Below are 23011 nucleotides of genomic sequence, written 5' to 3'. Positions count from 1 at the left end.
GTTATTTTAGAGGACAGAATAAACCACAAAAATAAAAAAACTTTAAAATAAAAATTATCAAAGAAAACAATGTCTCATTTCATGACTTCTACACAAAATCTATCTATTTTGAATCGAGCAACAAGTAAAACAACATAACTTTTAACCATCAGAAAAATCTGTAAATGATGTGACAAGTGACATATATCGTGGTCTAAACATGGACATTTTTATATCTAGTTCTTCCTATTGGCAAGTATATCATCCATTTATATATCGGTAAATACATCACAACAGCCGAACAAAATAATGAATTAAAACATTTGACAGTGAGCTTTCAGTAGAAATGAACACACAGGAAAGGTGGTAACCTCATAAAAAAGAAAATCAGAAAATTTTGCAATAAGATATTGGCTTACACTGTTTGGTACTTCTGAAAAGGTACCTTCATTACTTATTATTGTGATCAGAACAAAAAGGATTAACCCCAGACAATAGTGTTTAAAGTCAGGATTTTCGGTTGTCTTATGAAATTTGGCAATTTCAGAAATAAAATAAAAATCTGAAGAGTCAAAACACATGTTCCTTTAAACCCAAAAGTCAAAACTCAATTTTAGGAGTCATAAAATATTCTCATTGAATGCCTTGTATTTAGTTTAATTCTGATTTCCAGGTAGTTAAAAGTTTATTTATTCATTTCATTAATTCAACTTCAAATTACAGAAACATTTTTCAAAACCAAATAGAATTAAATATCTTAAATTAAAAACATAAAGAGAAAGTATATCAACATCGATATAGTGTGTATTGATGTTGATGTTAAATATCTAAAAACTTCCACATTTTAATCAGGATATCACAAATCGCTTAATTCCACACTCACAACAAAACTTTGCAGTACTAATCGGATATTTAGTTCCACATTCATGACAGAATCTTGACACATTTTGTTTACTACCATACTGACTATGAACTTCATTTTCTGAACTGCTGCTATAGTAACCAGACTCATTCTCCCTTGTAATTCCACCTGTAAACCCCGAAGGCATAGATGGACTGTGTGATCCAAAAGCTGGGGAGCTAGAACCGGCCCCCGCGACTCTGAAAATAGACAGAAAGTGAAGAAAATGAAATTTCTTGTCATGGAAACAAATTCCTTTCATTTTTTTATAACAGGAATAATTTAAAGAAAATTTGCTACATACTGATTTGTTTCAGATGCGTACAGAGAGTTGAGGAATTAAGACTTTCTAAATTAAGTTCTTTATATGCCTACCATCAATAACTCCAAATCACAAAACAGAATCTGGTCAGGTGTGAAATGTTATGTTATGCTATGGATTAAATGAGAACCAACTCTGTTATGAGGTTCTCAGGATATGATATAATTTGGAACAGGAAGAGAAGGATGGATACAGGTATTAATACAATATGCCTCCATCCTCATAAAATGGCTGAGACTTGAAATTGCGATTTTTTACACCTGATCTTTTGTTTATTTAGAAGCAACTTGAAATTCAATGTGAAATATACAAAATATATACAGAAATGCAACAATTTGTTGACAAACATCAATGGTGGAATTCAGGATGTGTGACATTTCAAATTTTTTCCCGATCAAACTCTTAAACTAAAAATTAATTAGAGCCTCCGTAACAACTGTGAATTTCAGCTTTAAAAAATTCAACAGTCTACCAATGGCTACCTGGAGGCAAACTGAGTTCAAAAACTGAAAATGAATAATGAATGAAAGGTGTTTAAGGTAAATGATTAAGAACATTATAGAAAAATAAATTTCTAGATATCATTCAGTCATGACCCCCTAAGGATGTTTTCCTGACCTAAAGGTGTCACTAACTGATGACATATGCAGTAAAGTCCAATGTCAGACAAAATGTTTCTTCCAAACTGGGCTAGATGGATTATTTTGATCAAATAAATTGAAGTCTTCACATCAAACGTTATTAGATACATGTAAATATCAATATGGGTGATATTAGTAACAGTTAGCACTACATACCATTATGATTGAAGTATTGATTATACATGAAGGAGAAGGCAGAGATCCATAGGGTACAGGAAGAGTTATATCATTCAAACATTTGTCAACATGGCCATACAAAGCTAAATATATCACAGCAAACTGATTCATTAAAAATAGATTAGAAAGTTTTGATAGTATCAGGTTTACCTTGATGAGTTTCCCCTCCAACACTACAGAAATTGATGAGTTTCCCCTCCAACACTACAAAACTTGATGAGTTTCCCTCTAACACTACAGAAATTGATGAGTTTCCCCTCTAACTCTACAGAACCTGATGAGTTTCCCCTCTAACTCTACAGAACCTGATGAGTTTCCCCTCTAACTCTACAGAACCTGATGAGTTTCAGAACCTGATGAGTTTCCCCTCTAACACTACAGAACCTGATGAGTTTCCCCTCTAACACTACAGAACCTGATGAGTTTCACCTCTAACACTACAGAACCTGATGAGTTTCACCTCTAACACTACAGAACCTGATGAGTTTCACCTCTAACACTACAGAACCTGATGAGTTTCCCCTCTAACACTACAGAACCTGATGAGTTTCCCCTCTAACACTACAGAACCTGATGAGTTTCACCTCTAACACTACAGAACCTGATGAGTTTCCCTCTAACACTACAGAACTTGATGAGTTTCCCCTCTAACACTACAGTCCCCTCTAACACTACAGAACCTGATGAGTTTCCCCTCTAACACTACAGAACCTGATGAGTTTCCCCTCTAACACTACAGAACCTGATGAGTTTCCCCTCTAACACTACAGAACCTGATGAGTTCCCCTCTAACACTACAGAACCTGATGAGTTTCCCCTCTAACACTACAGAACCTGATGAGTTTCCCCTCTAACACTACAGAACCTGATGAGTTTCCCCTCTAACACTACAGAACCTGATGAGTTTACCCTCTAACACTACAGAACCTGATGAGTTTACCCTCTAACACTACAGAACCTGATGAGTTTCCCCTCTAACACTACAGAACCTGATGAGTTTCACCTCTAACACTACAGAACCTGATGAGTTTCCCTCTAACACTACAGAACCTGATGAGTTTCCCCTCTAACACTACAGAACCTGATGAGTTTCCCCTCTAACACTACAGAACCTGATGAGTTTCCCCTCTAACACTACAGAACCTGATGAGTTTCCCCTCTTAACACTACAGAACCTGATGAGTTTCCCCTCTAACACTACAGAACCTGATGAGTTCCCCTCTAACACTACAGAACCTGATGAGTTTCACTTCTAACACTACAAAACCTGATGAGTTTCCCCTCCCACAATGCAGAACCTGATGAGTTTCCCCTCTAACACTACAGAACCTGATGAGTTTCCCCTCTAACACTACAGAACCTGATGAGTTTTCCCTCTAACACTACAGAACCTGATTAGTTTCCCTCTAACACTACAGAACTTGATGAGTTTCGCCTCTACCACTACAGAACTTGATGAGTTTCGCCTCAAACACTACAGAACTTGATGAGTTTCCCCTCTAACACTACAGTCCCCTCTAACACTACAGAACCTGATGAGTTTCCCCTCTAACACTACAGAACCTGATGAGTTTCCCCTCAAACACTACAGAACTTGATGAGTTTCCCTCTAATACTACAGAACCTGATGAGTTTCCCCTCTAACACTACAGAACCTGATGAGTTTCCACTCTTACACTACAGAACTTGATGAGTTTTTCTCTAACTTGAGGACAACATTAACTTCTAAGATAGTTGATGACAGTGTTAACCTGATACTTGAGGACAATGTTACCTATACCTGATACTTGAGGACACTGTTACCTATACCTGATACTTGAGGACACTGTTACCTATACCTGATACTTGAGGACAGTGTTACTTATACCTGATACTTGAGGACAATGTTACTTATACCTGATACTTGAAGACAATGTTACTAATACCTGATACTTGAAGACAATGTTACTAATACCTGATACTTTAAGACAGTGTTACTTATACCTGATACTTGAAGACAATGTTACTAATACCTGATACTTTAGGACAATGTTACTTATACCTGATACTTGAGGACAATGTTACTTATACCTGATACTGGAGGACAATGTTACTTATACCTGATACTAGAGGACAATGTTACCTATACCTGATACTTGAGGACACTGTTACTTATACCTGATACTTGAGGACAGTGTTACTTATACATGATACTTGAGAACAGTGTTAACTTATACATGATACTTGAGGACAATTATACTAATACCTGATACTTGAGGACAATGTTACTTATACCTGATACTTGAGGACAATGTTACTTATACCTGATACTTGAGGACAATGTTACTAATACCTGATACTTGAGAACAGTGTTAACTTATACATGATACTTGAGGACAATTATACTAATACCTGATACTTGAGGACAATGTTACTTATACCTGATACTTGAGGACAATGTTACTTATACCTGATACTTGAGGACAATGTTACTTATACCTGATACTTGAGGACAATGTTACTTATACCTGATACTTGAGGATGACTTAGACTTAGGCATTCCTGTGCTGCCTGGTCTAGTCCCCCGCTTGGCATCGTTGTACACAGCAGAATTACGCCCTGTCCGTAAAGCTCGTCCTGTGGGCACCCCCACAGCACTACCCTCTAACCCTGTCGGAGAAGAGTCGCTGTAGTCAATAGCCTAGAGAGGTAACAGAGCAGGCCGATAAAGCAGTGACTCAAGCAGCTAAAAGCAAGCAACTTTCAAGAGTTGATATATTTAGACTAATCAGGGAAAAACAAATTTGCATTAAGTGATTTTGTCTATAAAAATTGTTGCTCCAAAAGAGATACTATTTTGATAAGTTTTATCTATTCTCTAAAGAAAAAAAGTTTACTTTAAATACTACACTGAATGGTAGCTAATAGCAATAATTAAAAGTCAACTCCGACCTTTCTGAAATAATCTTAAATTGGAACTTTCAAAACGTGATTCTGGTATATACTGAAGAATAACTTTGATAAATATATCAATTGAAATATTTAATCACAATCAATACAAAGCACAACAAAGCTTATTTTCTCAAATTCTCAAAAGCAGAAAGTTTTATGTTTTAGTTCCACAAACCATGCTACTCTGCTAAATATATATCATGAAGTAAAAAATGCCCTATGTTGACAAAGTTTAAGACTTAATTGTGATAATCCAGAGTAACTCACATTATACAACATTAATCTGATCCCACCTCTTCACTAACCAGTTTCCAAACCTATACATATTAACCAGGTGCTAGACTAACCAGTTACCAGATAAATCTGGTCTAAAACTTAAACCAGACACAAATCAACAGTGTCAGACTCAATGATAATTTAGATAACTCAGTGTACTCCTCCTACAGTAAGACCAAGACCCAAAAGTGCACTTCCATATCCAGTAACAGGGATGCTTACAATAGTTTACATAACATGGTTTTATGATATATATAGTTTACAGTTTTTCAAGGCATCAGTGAATCTCTGTACTATCTCGTGGTAAACATAGAAATATGAAGCTCTAAGCGTGTCTGTACTATCTTGTGGTAACCATAGAAACCAGGCACTCAGATAGCGTTTGTACTATCTTAGAAATAGGGACCCTGAAAGTGACTGTATTATCATGAGGTAATCATAGAAATTAGAATCTTAAAAGTGTCTTAATATTTGTAGTAGCCATAGAAACCAGGCACTCAGAAAGCATATGTACTACCTTTTGGTAACCATAGAAACTAGGTACTCAGAAAGCACCTTTACTACCTTTTGGTAACCATAGAAACCAGGTAGTCAGAAAGCACCTTTAATACCTTGTGGTAACCATAGAAACCAGGAACTCAGAAAGCATCTTTACTACCTTGTGGTAACCAGAGAAACCAGGCACTTAGAAAGCATCTGTACAACCTTGTGGTAACTATAGCAACCAGGCATTCAGAAAACATCTGTAATACCTTGTGGTAACCATAGAAACACCGCCACTCAGAATGCATCTGTTCTTTCTTGTGGTAACTATAGAAATAGCAGCCCCAGAAGTGTCTTTATTATTTTGTGGTAACCATAGGAATATAAACCCAAAAAATGTGGTTTATCTTGTGGTTACCATAGAAATAGGGATCCTGAAAATGTCTGTACCCTCTGGTAGTAACCATAGAAATAGTGACCCCAAAAGTTTCTGTACTATCTCGTGGTAACCACGAAAATAAGCATATATTTGATACATAAAACACAAAAAATTTTGTTAGTGAGATTGTTACTTAGAGAAAATAGATTATAGAATTAAATATTAGATATAAATGATAAAGGAATATTAATTAGAACTAATCTACAGAAATATTAAGTTCAAGCAAGCATCCTTCAGTCATATAAGGGATAGCAAAAGTATTTAAAATGTTAAATGTCACACAGAAAATAATCAGCTCTAATTCAAACACTTACCTGATACTGATTTGTTGATGGTGAAGGACGCCCCCTGGAGGCAGGTGCTGGTTGTCTGCCATACCCACTTCCTGTAGTACCAACAGGTGTCCTTCCTCTTCCTGTAAATCAAAGTCAGAAATAATGTGTTGTTTTTTTCATATTACAACTATTTCAATGATCTAATATATTTAACCAATTTTCAGATCATTACATTTTTACTGCTATCAAGTTTATCCAAATCCTCACACATAATTTATCCAGACTTTTTTTTCTTAATCTTAATCAGAGACTATTCTAATTTGGAACGATACCCTAGGATGTCAGTGAGTGAAAACATGACAATGATGTTATGAAAAAAATTTCCACATCTCAGATTTGTTTTTTTTTTCTCTATTTTTCAGGACAATCCTGGATTTAGTAAAGCCTTGATTTGGAGATAAATAAAGAAAATCACTTTAATGTTTAAGATTTCTTAACACATACTAAATGGAGAATAATTCTGTAAATATCAGATCTTTGTAATTAACAAACCACATTGATACACTAGCAGTAAGGTTAAAGAAACATATAGGATTGGTACACTAGCATTGACTGTCTTGTCTTTTTACCTCCTTTTTCTTCCTTTCATCAGTTTAGCCGAAAGTCTCCTTTTCCAAACATATATTGTAACACGTATATATACTTTACGGTGTTCAGTTTTCGTTGTCTTTCCAATAATTGCTATTTCATAGATATTTCAATTTGTTGTCAGATATACCTCAATAGCTTTACTTATACTGATTCAATAGTATATGGACATATAAATTTGTTGTGAAGATCACCCCAAAATCAAGGAAAATAAATCCCTTAGAGACCACAAAAATTACTGACTTAACAGTAGCTCTAAATTTATTTGAAAACTGGCATCCAAGGATTCTAACATAAGACATACAGCCATTTCAATCACAAAAATTTTATGAAATCTGGATACAATTAAAATTGTCGATTAAATATTCTTAAGTAAACTAAATTATTAGTTAACATTGTGTGATTACTGCTGTTCCAACATTTGCTAAGTAACAGTAAATAAACAACCAACAGAACAGTTATCTGTGATTATATATATATGACGAAGAACATTACTGAAGGAATACTGTATATTTACATGACATTGCCTGCACAAATACTGCTATCAAAATGACTTTTGTTATTTCAAATAATCAATAAAATCCTCAATTTGTTATCAGATAACCTTTGTTTTTGATAAAAAATACTTAAATCCCTTTTCACATAACAAACATTAATGGCAATTGTTCATCGGTCAATTTTTGAATTTTTTTTTTCTAAATGACTGAACTATATTTAAACAAATTAAAATTTCACAATCAGCTTTTAAAAGGACATCTTATACACATGTCTCATTATTTCACATATTAAATTTAAAAATCATTTTAAAGTACAATGAAATAGCAAAAATATCACTCTCCCAAAATAAGCAACTAAACAGTTATTGACAAACATCCGAATGCCTCTCACAAATAACCAGTTATATGGTAATTGACAAATCTCTTACTAAATTGTTTGGGAACATTTTAAAAAGTAACCCAGTGATTCCATTGTCATTTAGCTTGTTCTCCTTTAGGAATGTGACATTACGTAATTAGATTGACCTAGATTTATATGTCGGGTGCCATCGATGAAGCAGAAGATGCTTACTCTTCAAGAACATCTAGTTTTATTATCTGTTGTACATTTTCGTGTAATGGGTTAGTATAATAAGATAAATACAGTAACAGTCTGTACTAATCTTGATTAAGAGAGCACTATTCCTCATTCATTGTAGAAATTATACAATGAATTAATTTCATTAATTTTACAGGGAGGCTCGAGTCAATGAATCCGCCTCTAAAATTTCCCCTTCACTTCAAATGAATCTCGAGCTAAAACAGATGTGTTTTATAGAAAATACGACATGGAGTTGGTTAGTTTGAACAGTCTATCTGCCCAGTAATGTTATAATTAGGTCCACACATTAGCAAGTACTGTTTAGTGTGCCTTGAGAGGGACAAGGAAACAAAAACTCTTAAGAGTGGTATTTCAAGAATAAAGTTTCAGAAATGAAGCAGAATCGTGAGATTACAACTCTAGCTTACAATGTGTGCCTGTCAAAATTATTCAAACATACAAACGAGTCAATGAGTCAGAAGCAAGATAGGTCTTTTCAATAAAATATTAGTGCAACACATAGTGTGTTTTGTTGCCTAACATGTGCAGCAGGCCTTTTCTGTATGGAGTCCACCAGGTTTATTTTGAAGGGAGCCCTGGGGAGGTATAATCTGCTGGTAGTCCAGCAATTCTATTCTCTAGGTTTAATCTTTAGAGAGTCACGAAGGTCTCATCTGTGGAGAGCAAGTGTGTCTATACTATGGGGAGCCCAGTAGGTCTATACTATGGGGAGCCCAGTAGGTCTATTCACAGGGGAGCCAAGTAGGTCTATTCTGTAGGGAGTCCAGTGGGTCTATTCTGTAGGGAGTCCAATGGGTCTATTCTATGGGGATCCCAGTGGGTCTATTCTATGGGGAGTCCAATAGGTCTATTCAATGGGGAGTTCAATAGGTCTATTCTATGGGAAGTCCAGTAGGTCTATTCTATATGAATCCCAGTAGGTCTATTCTATGGGAAGTCCAGTAGGGCTATTCTATATGAATCCCAGTAGGTCTATTCAATGGGGAGTCCAATAGGTCTATTCTATTGGAAGCCCAGTAGGTCTATTCTATGGGGATTTCAGTAGGTCTATTCTATGGGGATCTCAGTATGTCTATTCTATGGGGATCCAAGTAGGTCTATTCTATGGGGATCTCAGTAGGTCTATTCTATGGGAATCCCAGTAGGTCTTTTCTATGGGGATCTCAGTAGGTATATTCTATGGGGATCCCAGTAGGTCTATTCTATGGGGATCTCAGTAGGTCTATTCTATGGGGATCCTAGTAGGTCTATTCTATGGGGATCCCAGTAGGTCTATTCTATGGGGATCTCAATAGGTCTATTCTATGGGGATCCCAGTAGGTCTATTCTATGGGGATCTCAGTAGGTCTATTCTATGGGGATCCCAGTAGGTCTATTCTATGGGGATTCCAGTGGGTCTATTCTATGGGGATCTCAGTGGGTCTATTCTATGGGGAGTCCAATAGGTCTATTCAATTGGGAGTCCAATAGGTCTATTCTATTGGAAGCCCAGTAGGTCTATTCTATGGGGATCTCAGTAGGTCTATTCTATGGGGATCTCAGTATGTCTATTCTATGGGGATCCAAGTAGGTCTATTCTATGGGGATCTCAGTAGGTCTATTCTATGGGAATCCCAGTAGGTCTTTTCTATGGGGATCTCAGTAGGTATATTCTATGGGGATCCCAGTAGGTCTATTCTATGGGGATCTCAGTAGGTCTATTCTATGGGGATCCTAGTAGGTCTATTCTATGGGGATCCCAGTAGGTCTATTCTATGGGGATCTCAATAGGTCTATTCTATGGGGATCTCAGTAGGTCTATTCTATGGGAATCCCAGTAGGTCTTTTCTATGGGGATCTCAGTAGGTCTATTCTATGGGGATTCCAGTGGGTCTATTCTATGGGGATCTCAGTGGGTCTATTCTATGGGGAGTCCAATAGGTCTATTCAATGGGGAGTCCAATAGGTCTATTCTATGGGAAGTCCAGTAGGTCTATTCTATATGAATCCCAGTAGGTCTATTCAATGGGGAGTCCAATAGGTCTATTCTATTGGAAGCCCAGTAGGTCTATTCTATGGGGATCTCAGTAGGTCTATTCTATGGGGATCTAAGTATGTCTATTCTATGGGGATCCAAGTAGGTCTATTCTATGGGGATCTCAGTAGGTCTATTCTATGGGAATCCCAGTAGGTCTTTTCTATGGGGATCTCAGTAGGTATATTCTATGGGGATCCCAGTAGGTCTATTCTATGGGGATCTCAGTAGGTCTATTCTATGGGGATCCTAGTAGGTCTATTCTATGGGGATCCCAGTAGGTCTATTCTATGGGGATCTCAATAGGTCTATTCTATGGGGATCTCAATAGGTCTATTCTATGGGGATCCCAGTAGGTCTATTCTATGGGGATCCCAGTAGGTCTATTCTATGGGGATCTCAGTCGGTCTATTCTATGGGAATCCCAGTAGGTCTATTCTATGGGGATCCCAGTGGGTCTATTCTATGGGGATCTCAGTAGGTATATTCTGTGGGGAGTCCAATAGGTCTATTCTATGGGTTTCTCATTGGGTCTTTTCTGTTGGAACCCATCCCTAGTAGGTCAATTCTTCTGGGAAGCTTTGTTCTAATCTGCTGGGACTTAGCAGGTGTAGTATTAGAAGATTCTCTTATCTCACAATGGCTTTATCAGATGCAGAAGTGTACTCAAACTGAAAACAGGTACCGGGTGAATTAATGTGGAGGAAAAAATTAAGAAAATAAGCATGACAATTTTCATTTTTTAGAAGTAACACATCCTTACAGTGTATTCAAGTTACAATGAGACTGGTTATATCTAAGTACATGTATATATATATCATTTCTGGTTAATAATTATACAACAGATAAAACTCACTTCAATCAAATCACTAATAACACTTGGCAAAACATATCGCTAGTAGGTATCTAAATATCTACACTAGCATTGTCAATAAATCGCTCAGCCTAACACAATATTTCACTTTAAGTCTCAACAGTAGAATCTTTCTAGTATCAGTGAAAATTATTTCATCAGCAGTAAAAAAATTTGATAAAGCTCTCTAAATACCAGTGAAGTAGTTTTGTATCACAGAATTATTTTATTAATCAAAAATATTTTCGTACAATTAACAGAGTATGAAAAATATTGGATATATGGTTTTTGTATTACAATTGTCACAAACTGTTTGAAAAGTCAATTAAATTAGTTTAGTATTAGTGAAAGAGTTATTTCCCTTACCAAGAAACAGATATTTTGCAATAAGGAATAATTCCACTTTTATGTAAGTATTACCAGTGAAAACATGTAAAACAAGAAAAAATTATTTCTTTTAATTTTATGTCAGCCAGAAAAGTCTAAGAAGAAATAATTTTGTAACAAAAACCATCAAAAAACAGACACTCTTTTCTTGTTTGAAATATTAAAAATCCCCTTTCCTGATACAGGGTTTCACTGTATAAGATTTGATTTAAGGGGATATGCTACCTTATATTTATATCACTATTCATATATGAATAATTTCATATAGTAATTAAGAAAATCCAGAATAAACCAGAAGTCAAATTGAATTTTTTGTTCCAAATATGAAGTTTAAGAATCTATAAAACTTTTCAGTAAATGGAATTTTTCTGAAAGTGTGAATTTAGATACAGGCAGCATATCAGCCTTAAGGTCAGTCTTTCTGGGATTAAGTTAACACTAAGCTAGCTAGGTTAGCACTTTTCTTTTGATGATACACACATCATAAATAATTTGTTCTCTCACAGGAAACACGAATTGAAACCAAAACCCTCTTACAGTATATGTTAAACTGCTAACATATCACCAGGATTAAGATATCAATAGTTATGTGAACCGTATGATAAATTTTCATTTTTTCCAAAAATGGTGATCCCATACATTTGTTATATGCAAATATAGCACAATAAAAATTCAGTTGATGAAAACGACTGTTGAAAATCCCAGAAAGACTGACCATCTAACTTATTCCTACAGAGATATCAAACCAATCGGTTAATCACGCTCTAACTGGTCATGTGATACCTTGTCATAAGATGGCACAACTTCGGGACTCGTTTCCTAAACACAGAGTGTAAACAAAATGGAAGGGATATTATTCTTTAAGATAAAGGACAAAGGAACAATTTTTTTTCCAAATTTAAAATATTAATTCTAACAACTCATGAAAGTTGAAACAATTTCAGATTAACAGTACAGAATCCCTACCTCAATGTAACCTAAACTTTATCTTTCTAATCTGGTTACTGTTTTTTAACACTGATTCCTTTCCACCTAAGCATACCTTCATGTTGTCGGTGTCCTTTTTTCCCTCTCTGACAATAGTGACACCTTACCTAAAGTGAAATCTTAGCATTTTTCTGTCTTTAAAAGGACAAGTTATCTGTCTTTTCCTTGTTTGTATCAGACAATTTCTGTCCAGATCATCACTCGAGATACCAGAATAGTATACATATATTCACAGAAGAGGAGATGCCCATGACAAAGTGACAAACACTTAACAAAGGGACATAACTCTGTGTATAATCTGACAAGGGATACAATTACATGATGTAACACTCCATCTTATCAAGATGTCCTCATATATATTTGGATGTTATGAGTCAAACAATACAAATTTGTTATGAACACAGTGTTCAAAGAGCCTTATCTCACTATAATCACATTGACAATCAAGACCTATTTTGGGTATAAGACACTCTGACATCTAAAACTATAAATAGGTAGGGTAAGTGTAAATTGTACCAAGTATACAGTTCTGATATCTGCCCCTGAAAAAAAAATTGTATACAGACTGAACTGATAGTCCAAACCTACACATGTCAGAAGTATCATCTTCAGGACTTGATGGACAGATAGTCCAAACCTACAGATGTCAGAAGTATCCTCTTCAGGACCAGATGGACAGATAGTCCAAAGCTACAGATGTCAGATGTATCATCTTCAGGACCTGATGGACAGATAGTCCAAACCTACAGATGTCAGAAGTATCATCTTCAGGACCTGATGAACAGATAGTCCAAACCTACAGATGTCGGACACATAGTCCAAACCTACAGATGTCGGACAGATAGTCCAAATCTACAGATGTCGGACAGATAGTCCAAATCTACAGATGTCAGAAGTATCACCTTCAGGGACTGATGGACAGAAAGTCCAAACCTACAGATGTCAGACAGATAGTCCAAATCTACAGATGTCAGAAGTATCACCTTCAGGGACTGATGGACAGAAAGTCCAAACCTACAGATGTTGGACAGATAGTCCAAATCTACAGATGTCATCTTCAGGGACTGATGGACAGATAGTCCAAAGCTACAGATGTCAGAAGTATCCTCTTCAGGACCTGATGGACAGATAGTCTAAACCTACAGATGTCAGACAGATAGTCCAAACCTACAGATGTCGGACACATAGTCCAAACCTACAGATGTCGGACAGATAGTCCAAATCTACAGATGTCGGACAGATAGTCCAAATCTACAGATGTCAGAAGTATCACCTTCAGGGACTGATGGACAGAAAGTCCAAACCTACAGATGTCGTCCAAATCTACAGATGTCAGAAGTATCACCTTCAGGGACTGATGGACAGATAGTCCAAACCTACAGATGTCGGACAGATAGTCTAAATCTACAGATGTCATCTTCAGGGACTGATGGACAGATAGTCCAAAGCTACAGATGTCAGAAGTATCCTCTTCAGGACCTGATGACAGATGTCAGACAGATAGTCCAAACCTCTACACATAGATGATGTCAGAAGTATCACCTTCAGGGACTGATGGACAGAAAGTCCAAACCTACAGATGTCGGACAGATAGTCCAAATCTACAGATGTCAGAAGTATCACCTTCAGGGACTGATGGACAGATAGTCCAAACCTACAGATGTCGGACAGATAGTCCAAATCTACAGATGTCAGAAGTATCACCTTCAGGGAATGATGGACAGAAAGTCCAAACCTAGAATATCAGATGTAGCATTTAAATCGATAGAAATTTTACATGTATTACCTCACACCTTCCCTGTAACTTGTGAAAGCCTACCAATACAGAAACAAGCATCTAACAGTAGAAACAAATGCCTGTTTTAGTCCTACATACTCCTTCAGTGTATTATTTGGGTAAGTAAACTGAAAACACGACAGTCTAGACCAAGGATTTATCTGAGATATCAATAAATGATGACAGTTGTCAATATTGGAGAATCACTGACCTGATGAAGGGGATGCCCTTGCTGCTGGTGCACCTCTAGTTGCTGCTGGGGAACCCCTGGCTCCTGGACTACTGTATCCTGTTGATGGTGATGGTGTCACTCCTTTACTCTTTAGTTTTGGTGGCTGGTACTGGTAGAAGAAGCCATAATTGATGTTTGTTAATTTTTAAAGGAAAGGTAACAATAAGTCTGATGTCTTGCAAAAAGAAACTTAAAAGTCAGCTGCTATATGTTTTTTTTTTCAGATTTCGTGTTGGCATATAGAAAATGTGAGGATCAAATTGGCAGGAGGCTGGAGAAGGGGGACAGACTAGTTGTGCTAAATGAAAAATTCTCTTGTAAAATTTGGATTGAAAATTGTACCCTTTGTGTTCCTGTTAATTCAGTTGTATAACATGAAATATATACACTTCCCGTTAGGTCAAACATAAACATTAAAACTTTTCAACCAACCATTTACATATATCAGGTAATTATACACATGATTTGTTCGTCTGAAGTGGAACCAGTATATAGTTTCCTTCAAAGTTCCATTTACAAACTGTAAAATCATTACCACTACCTCAGTACCTACTAATAATAGTCTATACCTGGCAGGTCACTGTCCCTACGGGTCCATAGCCCCAAAAGTCTGATGATAACATAGCATATCATCTACCCTAAATGTCAATACCTTTTCTACATGATTAGGTCCACATATCTTGATATTTACCGAATTTCTGGCATCCATCTTGGCTTTAGCGTTGGCGTTGGGTTGTGGTTTTGTGCTAATTCTCTTCTGTTGTTCTTGACAGAATCCGATATGACGTGCTGCAGCCTTCTCATTGAACCGACGGCCACAATGAGGACATTGTACATAGTCTGGAGAAAAGGAGTCAGAATGAATGAAGGTGTATATTAAAAGCCTATTGAATCTCATTATCATCTGTATGCAGAATTAATATCAAGTCTGGTAGTGATCCTAACCCACTATCAAGTGTAATCGCCACTTTCTAGCGAACTAGACGAAGATTAAGGTGTCCTCTTACCGACTGCCTAGTATAAAAATAATATACAAATTATTGGAAAAAGATAGATTTTTCATTCATCTATCAACAAGATTTTTCAGACTAAAGGACAGAATACCTGGGTTGATAGAAGGTGGAGGAGGGGGTGGTAGGGGATCTCCCCGCTCCATGGCTACGGTAACTTGTCTGGCTGATCTGACAGTGTTGATGAAGTCCTGATGCTGTGCCCTCCAATTTGTCTTTGGTGGCCTTACCTCCTAACAGAATATAAAATATCAAATAAAATGTCAGTCTTTTGATATTCTGGTTATATACATGACAGCTTTTCACAAGAATTCTAAGCCAAGACTTCTAAAAGAATATGGCAGAAAAGAACCAACCATAAAAAACCTTTTACATATCTCTAGAGGTGTTCCTGTTTTGACTCTCTTACATATTCAAATCACATATGCATTTAGAATTAAAATTCCAACTTAGCATGCTTAAAACCTGTTTTGAATATCAAAAAATATATACAGTAATTAATTGCAAGTGCTCAAAAACTTACAAAATGATGCATTTAAAATATTATAAAGGACTTATTGCCGACCCTCAAAACTCACCAAACTTTCTGGAAATTTTAATGAGAAATTGAATCCCTAACTATCAGATTTGACTTTTGTGTTGCTTTCTGATAAAATGATCTCACTGCAACTTTCTAAAGTTGGTCAGAAATGCTCTGTTTGGAAACACTAAAAACCTCCTTTCATCCACTCAAAGTTTAAGAAAGTTTCAAAAGAAAATAAATATAAATTTTGGAGAAGTTCTCACACTCATGACCCTTGAACTTTCCACAAACCATTAACCACAGTCAGGAATCCTTGGTTTAATCATGAACCACTAATTACATGTGTGAAGTATAAATTACTATTCAACTGTGACTGGAATCATAATTCTTTATGTTCTTTCTCCTGTCTTGATCTGTAAAATGGACAGTCTTTGTTGCTGAGTTTATTCTACCTGAGAACATACCTTCTTTTGTGCTTGCTTCATTTGTCTGTAGCTAACTTCGGTACCCTCAGCTCTCTGTTTGGTTGAATCAAACACTTTCCTCTTTTTCGCTGCTTGCTTCATACAAATAGGTTCATGTTTGGCCTAGAAAGGGAGAAGATGATTTTTTTATAACAATCCATTTCCTGTACATAACACATAAATTGGAGACTCTCCATACTTTCTCTTTTAATAAATTGAATTTCAGGTTTTTGTTAATTCTTCAAAGTGATAAAAGTGATAATATAAGTTTGACATGAAACCTTGGGTACCATTTTTAGGATTTCTATTGCTACAAATAGGACAAGCTGTCAGGAAGTATTACCAATGATTCTTGCACAAACTGTCTGCCACAGGAGCGACATGGCTTCCGCTGAATTTTCATATTAGCTACAATGAAAAAATATTTAAAATTACTTTTAAAAAAAAACAAACACTAACTTCAATTTCAATTTTCATCTTGCTGACCCTCTATTTCGGCAAAATAAAAGGCTCTAAGAAGTTTTTAAAATATATAACTTGGTATGGAGTGATGACAACATGATTGGTTCAACTGCGACAGATAATCAACAAATATAGTGTTACATGTACTGGCAAGGTGATTTTTGGGTCTCAGATATTTGAGTCCTGGATTTATACTTTTCTTGTGCCACTAATACAGATTGCCGTGTAGTAAGATTAAAACCAGTCTCAATGTCCTGTAATAAGCCCACTCTCTGACCTTGAGCAAAAAGTACATCACAAGTGTTTGTTCCCCTAGAGGATTGTAAGATAAATGATGTATAAATGTGTTGATAATGTAATTTATGCAACAGGTAGTCTTAGACTTATGTATATCATGGAACTTTATGTTATAACTTTCTATTCTTACCGATTGCTGACCTGGACGGAAGAGAATAGAGGATCTTTTGATTTGCAAGTACGGAGAAAACATTTAAAACCCATATGGCCAGTCACATGACCAAAACCCTTTTTGCATCATATCAAGAAATCATTATTAATATAATCAAACATCCTTGATTAGAGACACTGATTTGTTTTCCATTTTGCCATGAAAACACCCTAGAAACTAATTTCGAATGCCTATGGAAAGTTTGTGGAAGAAGGAGGGCCACCATTATTCTTCAACTTGGTGAAGATTTGAAATGAGCGCTTCGACACTCCCTATTCATGGCTGATTGTGATTCATAGGATGTTAAGATCCATTCTGCCATGGTTGTTTCCTTGGGCAAAACACTTTAAAAATCAATTCTAACACCTAAGCATTGTTTTTTAAATACAATAAAATCTGTGTTAATGACTTAATATTGTTACTTTGTAAAACGTCATGAAACACTGAGGCATTGTTTTTTAGTTACAATGAAATCGGAAAGTGAATGAACAAGCACCAAAGTTTAATCAGGTGTAAAACTTGAAAACATGCCACCATATTGTGAATCTGAACCAAGTTTGTAAAGGAAACACCCTGTTTTCATTTATTTAGGTATATGTATTTCATAGGTATGATGTCCATGCACTAATACAGTCTTTCTGCCATTAAGCGGATAAGATCGGAACCAAGTTTGTAAAGGAAACACCCTGTTTTTATCTATTTAAGTATATGTATTTCACAGGTATGATGTCCATGCACTAATACAGTCTTTCTGCCATTAAGCGGATAAGAAAAGATAGGAAATCAAACAGAGGAGTTAAGTTTTGAGGGATCTCATATATGGATCATCCTTTGATCTCAATAAAGGCCAACCTTTAACACTGTAAACTTATAATTAAATGACCAATGTACACTGAAATCTTTTCACATATATAGAACTTGGTACATCAGTATGGTGAAAGTTCATCATGCATGCTGGAAAACCAATTCAAAGCAAATTACAACTTCTCCTCAGGAAGTTTTCTGTTTGATACTGGATCAGAGTATCTAGTATAATTTCTTTGTGTGTCTACAATGATGTGTCTGTTCGAAACAAGTGCTGAAGTAATACAGTGGGTTTACTAGACATTTAACTTAATCTACACAAGAAATAACTCGTCCAGTATGTCAGTGTCGAAAATGTTATGTTACCCCTGGTATTTAAAACACAACATGTATGACTAATGACATAGGGGTATAATTATACACCTTTCATGTCAGGAGTAGACACACCCTTAAATGAAATCAAGTTTGAAGTTTGTGATATATAGATCTCTCAATATTACCTGTAGCTCCTAAAATCTAACTTTAATGTAATGTATCCCTCTACAGTTACTTAAATTTTAAGTGCCTTTTTACATACAGTTTACAAATTCAGGATATTTGCTTTGATATATTCCAGGTAAAATATTACAAAATATGCTAATTATTTGCACAAGTTGTTTAAACTAATACATTATACCCAGCATATTCTTAAATCTAAATTCTATAAAGTATCTAGCTTAAAAACTTAAGATCATTTCTTCAAGCTCACAGTTTTCAACAGAAAGAAAATGATACTGCTTATCTGAAATTAATAAATCCTGTATCATAAATATATTGACAAGACATTGGAAATAATTTTTTATCCTACTTTCTGCCAAATGAAGCTGACAACACTTCAAACACAAAGTTTCTCTGTTTATCTCTGATAAATACTACTTTAAATGTATACATATACAAGCTCTTGTGTAAATGTCCTTCATTGAAATCAACTCTGACATGTCCTCAGCAAACAAACCCATAACTACCACTAGTACTACGAGAACCTCATTTCAGTAATCCATGTTAATCTAAATGTTCAGTACCTTATAAACCAAATATCTTGAACTCAAGTAAAAAGCTTTGAAAATTCTCCATTAAGTTCACAAAGACAATCAGACCAACTATTGACTTTTCAGGATTTCAAATCTTTAAATGACGTTATGGACATATGTAGGAAAAAATCCATATTTTTTTACTTTACTTTTTCTGGAATAGCACATGTGCTGAACAGTTTGAAATAAAATGCCCCGTAATTTCATTATCCGAGGCCTGTGTGGTTAGTTTCAGCACTCCTTAACATTCCTTAGTTCTAGTCTATTGCCATGGTAACCAAATACATGTATAAAGGACAAAAATACTTTGACACTTTTCAATTCCCTAACTTTGGAAAATAACCGTAAAACAGGATAGGAAAAGGGACACCCTGGCTGTAGGAAGTTAATTTAATGATTTCATGGATAGGAAATATAATGTTTCACTGTCTAGACTTAATAATAAATCTCAGGTACGATAGCTGTATAGATATTGGCTGCTTAAATCTTACATTTCTGTGATGAAGTCATAAACATTCAGTATATGAATAAGTGATTTTTGAATCAACACTGAAGAAATAGATATATACAGTATGTGTGATACAATGGTATGAAAAGGACTTATGTTACAGCGTGTGGTATAATCTGCTGTAGAGAATGTCAACAAAGAACTGTATTATTTGTTACATTGCCTTTTTGTATCAATAGTTTTAATACATTTTTTTGTAACTTGGGATAAACTAACAGATGCAAGGGTATCATAGGTGCAATTGATGTCCATCAAATATTGTATATCAAGAAAGGGTCAAAGGGTAGGCTGGGAGAGGAAGGTAGTTAAAATGCAGTGTCCCTCCAAAGAGGTTATAGTTTCATAATGGCAGTGAGAGTATCTTGTGTAGATCATAAATTTCTGTAAATTACCAGTTTGATAATGGATTAAATATGCCAGCTTCTTTTTTATATTAACACATCAATGAGAAATACACTTTTTTAACATTCCTACTTAGTGATGAATCATCTTATTATCACAGTCAAAATTTCATCTTTATAGGCTTATAATCATTATTTTCTTATATATTTATCTACTCCTGTAGATCAATTTTAACGCTCCACTTAACACCCAGGGTTAGTATTGTTAATAGTCACTATAACTTATTAATGACATTACTGAAAGATACTGTAATGTTAAAATATTTAAAGAAAAGACATGTAGATCTTGGTTGAATGAATTAAAGAAATCAATGTCTTCTTGATACCTATTGCCTGAACTATCAAAAATAATTTTCAACTTTATTTTATATCAATCTAATGTTATCGATTATGTAAACAGCCAACAAAAAAAAGCATAATTCAAAATATCAATTGAAAAAGAAAATGCTTTTTGAAAACATGAACCCAGTTAAAGAAAACCTGAAGGATATAACTCTTTATGCATTATTCCTGAAGCTTTCTTATCTTTCTGATGATCAACTGCATAAAGGCTGTACAACAAAGAAAGTAATCATACACACAGAACATATTCATTGATTTTAGCACACATGTTGCCAGCAAGGAATGTGTATTTCTCACTTGGCATTAATGCAAATTGCATTTTTTATCAACTAGCTCTCTGTTACAAATGAAAACAGCAATAAGATACATCAGATAGACCGTTACAAAATTATAAATAATTTTTCTTAATTTCATTTTTACGGTCCATAAAATGTCAACAATAGTACATTGTAAGTAGTTTTTTAATATATTATTATAAATACCTGAAAACAAATAAAAATCATAATTACAAGACAAAAATGTTATGTCACTTATTAAGTAAAACATATACTGAATATTTACACATTTTAACATATGATAATACTGGATATTAAGAGAGTTGATGGGGTACATAATATAGAGGTAATGTTTATGTGTGGCCTTAGCTACCGAAATGCCGGTCAGAACGTATGTGAACTTGTCCAACGCACGTTAAATATTTAACAAAACAAAATAGAGGTGTTGATGATACAGCTACAAATAAAATGAAATGTGAGTTTTCTATATCGCTTATATGAAATTAATGACAACATAATGACCATGAAATCGGTCAAAATTTAGATAAAAATGCTAAGCGAACGAAAATTGTTTACCTTGGTCCGCCATCTTGAATTGTACTTTATCGACCTCCGCAGTGAATAATTGAGGTTTTGCGACTGGCTAACGAAGGTAGATTAATCGCTTACTTTGTTTCGGATGGATAGGGAGCGACTACGAATACATCTCCCGGACTTCTCTTCAGAGTTGTCCTAAAACATATAGAACATTGTAAGAGCTTTTCCAACTGCATATATTTTTATTAACTTCATTTCTAGGTGATAAAAATCAGAACCTTCTGAATGCATTTCGAAGTTTTTGAAGTTTAACATTTTAGTTAAAGTCAGTCGCATTATTTTGATTTCACAAACAGGAGTACTATTTAATTATTTCTGGCTTATATACCGCTGTATATATGGAAGTGAAGAATTATAGGTATGACCAACAGCCACAGATAAAAAGGACGGCCAGAATGACTTTCACTTATTGATGTTTTAGATAGATCACAAAACAGTTTTATATCAAAGTTTTAAATCTAGTTTATTATTTACAGGGCGCCAAATGACGTCTCAATCCTAGTTGACTTGTTTAGAATTTACACTGTTAATATTCGGAGAGGGCCGAGGCAACCAATAATTTGGTTATCCTCTATGTCAAATATCTGTTTATTAAATGCAGGAACTTTCCGATTACCGTAAAAATTCCGAAACTGTATAGATTTACAAAAGATAAAAAAAAAATCAACAATAAGTTGTTAAAAAATAATTTTAAAACCCAGAAAATTTCACTTTATTAATGGTGAGATTGAACGGTCACAATCCGAGGTGGGTGGGGTTGGGGGAGAGGGGCCAAGCTTTTTTCGTACCTCAGACAGGGATATCCAACGTAATACCTCGTCCTAGATTTTTCTATCTCACTCGATCTGTCAAGCATGTACCCTAACGTGCGTTTTCGCGGATTTTTTTACGCATCGGTGTATTCATCCGCATGTAGGCGTAGGTGATACCAGAGACGTACATATCACGTCTGTGTCATATATGTCTCTGGTGACACCTACACCCGAACATTTCTACAAAAACGTAGGTCATGTCATTGTTAAAATTTCAGATATATTCTATTTAATTAATAATTTTTAAAATGGAATAGAAAATGCCACCCACGCTCTTGAAAGGTAGTATGGTATTTTTATTTGCGGTCAATAATGTTTACGCGGCACCATCGGCAAAAAAACGTGGAGAGGCTGTGTGGGTAGTTGAGGCTCCCACGGGCTACGCCAAACTCGGATGAAATATCGAATAATTTTCAGAGTAGTAGGTGCCAGAAAAAAATCTTTTATTGTGGCAGAATTTTCAGTCTCGCGCATGTGGAACTGCAAATGGAGACAATTTATCTGATTAGAATAATTCGACATTGAAATTCCCAACACAAAGATGTACGAGGGAAAAATATATTACGCGTATATGTTGTCGAGGTCGATTTGCCGAGAATGATATGTTACAGAATTTCAGCTGGAGACTGAGGTAACAGATTATAACGGCAATATGTATATGGCTATCGACATCTTAAAGATGTTTGTCATTTCAAGTTGGACTTTGAATGAAGAAAAAAAATCGTTGGATTAGATCTAGAATATAACTTTACGTTTATCAGTTCACTGGTAATATTCGTAGGAGAGGTCTTCTCCATGAAGTGACTTGTAGTTACCTCACTGACTCAAAGGCACTGACCAAGAACATATAAGCTCTCAGCTTCGATCACGTTAAA

At 35.3% G+C, this 23011-nt stretch overlaps 1 protein-coding gene across 1 annotated transcript; it reads right to left on the bottom strand.

Annotated features, from left to right (window-relative positions):
- Window positions 1-827: 827 nt before the first annotated feature.
- LOC132560392 (zinc finger C2HC domain-containing protein 1A-like) lies at window positions 828-21316 on the bottom strand. The gene is made up of 9 exons (XM_060225060.1): window positions 21304-21316; window positions 16761-16825; window positions 16418-16540; window positions 15525-15663; window positions 15112-15260; window positions 14396-14529; window positions 6464-6560; window positions 4528-4700; window positions 828-1080 (listed from the first exon to the last, which is right to left on the bottom strand). The coding sequence occupies exons 1-9, from the start codon at window positions 21314-21316 to the stop codon at window positions 828-830; spliced, it is 1146 nt and encodes a 381-aa protein (XP_060081043.1).
- Between the last annotated feature and the right edge of the window lie 1695 nt (window positions 21317-23011).

Source organism: Ylistrum balloti, unplaced genomic scaffold (assembly GCF_031769215.1).
Source record: "Ylistrum balloti isolate Yb309-2 unplaced genomic scaffold, AGI_CSIRO_Ybal_v1 Utg371054, whole genome shotgun sequence".
NCBI classification, from domain to species: domain Eukaryota; kingdom Metazoa; phylum Mollusca; class Bivalvia; order Pectinida; family Pectinidae; genus Ylistrum; species Ylistrum balloti.
This window is presented reverse-complemented; position numbering and strand designations above follow the sequence as displayed.

What these genes read in the sequence shown, in the direction of transcription:
- LOC132560392 (XM_060225060.1), bottom strand. An exon ending in CATCAACAAATCAGTATCAG is followed by an intron (nt 4,701 to 6,463) that starts GTAAGTGTTTGA and finishes TTACCTCTCTAG; the next exon opens with GCTATTGACTACAGCGACTC. An exon ending in AAGTCATCCTCAAGTATCAG is followed by an intron (nt 1,081 to 4,527) that starts GTATAAGTAACA and finishes GTCTATTTTCAG; the next exon opens with AGTCGCGGGGGCCGGTTCTA.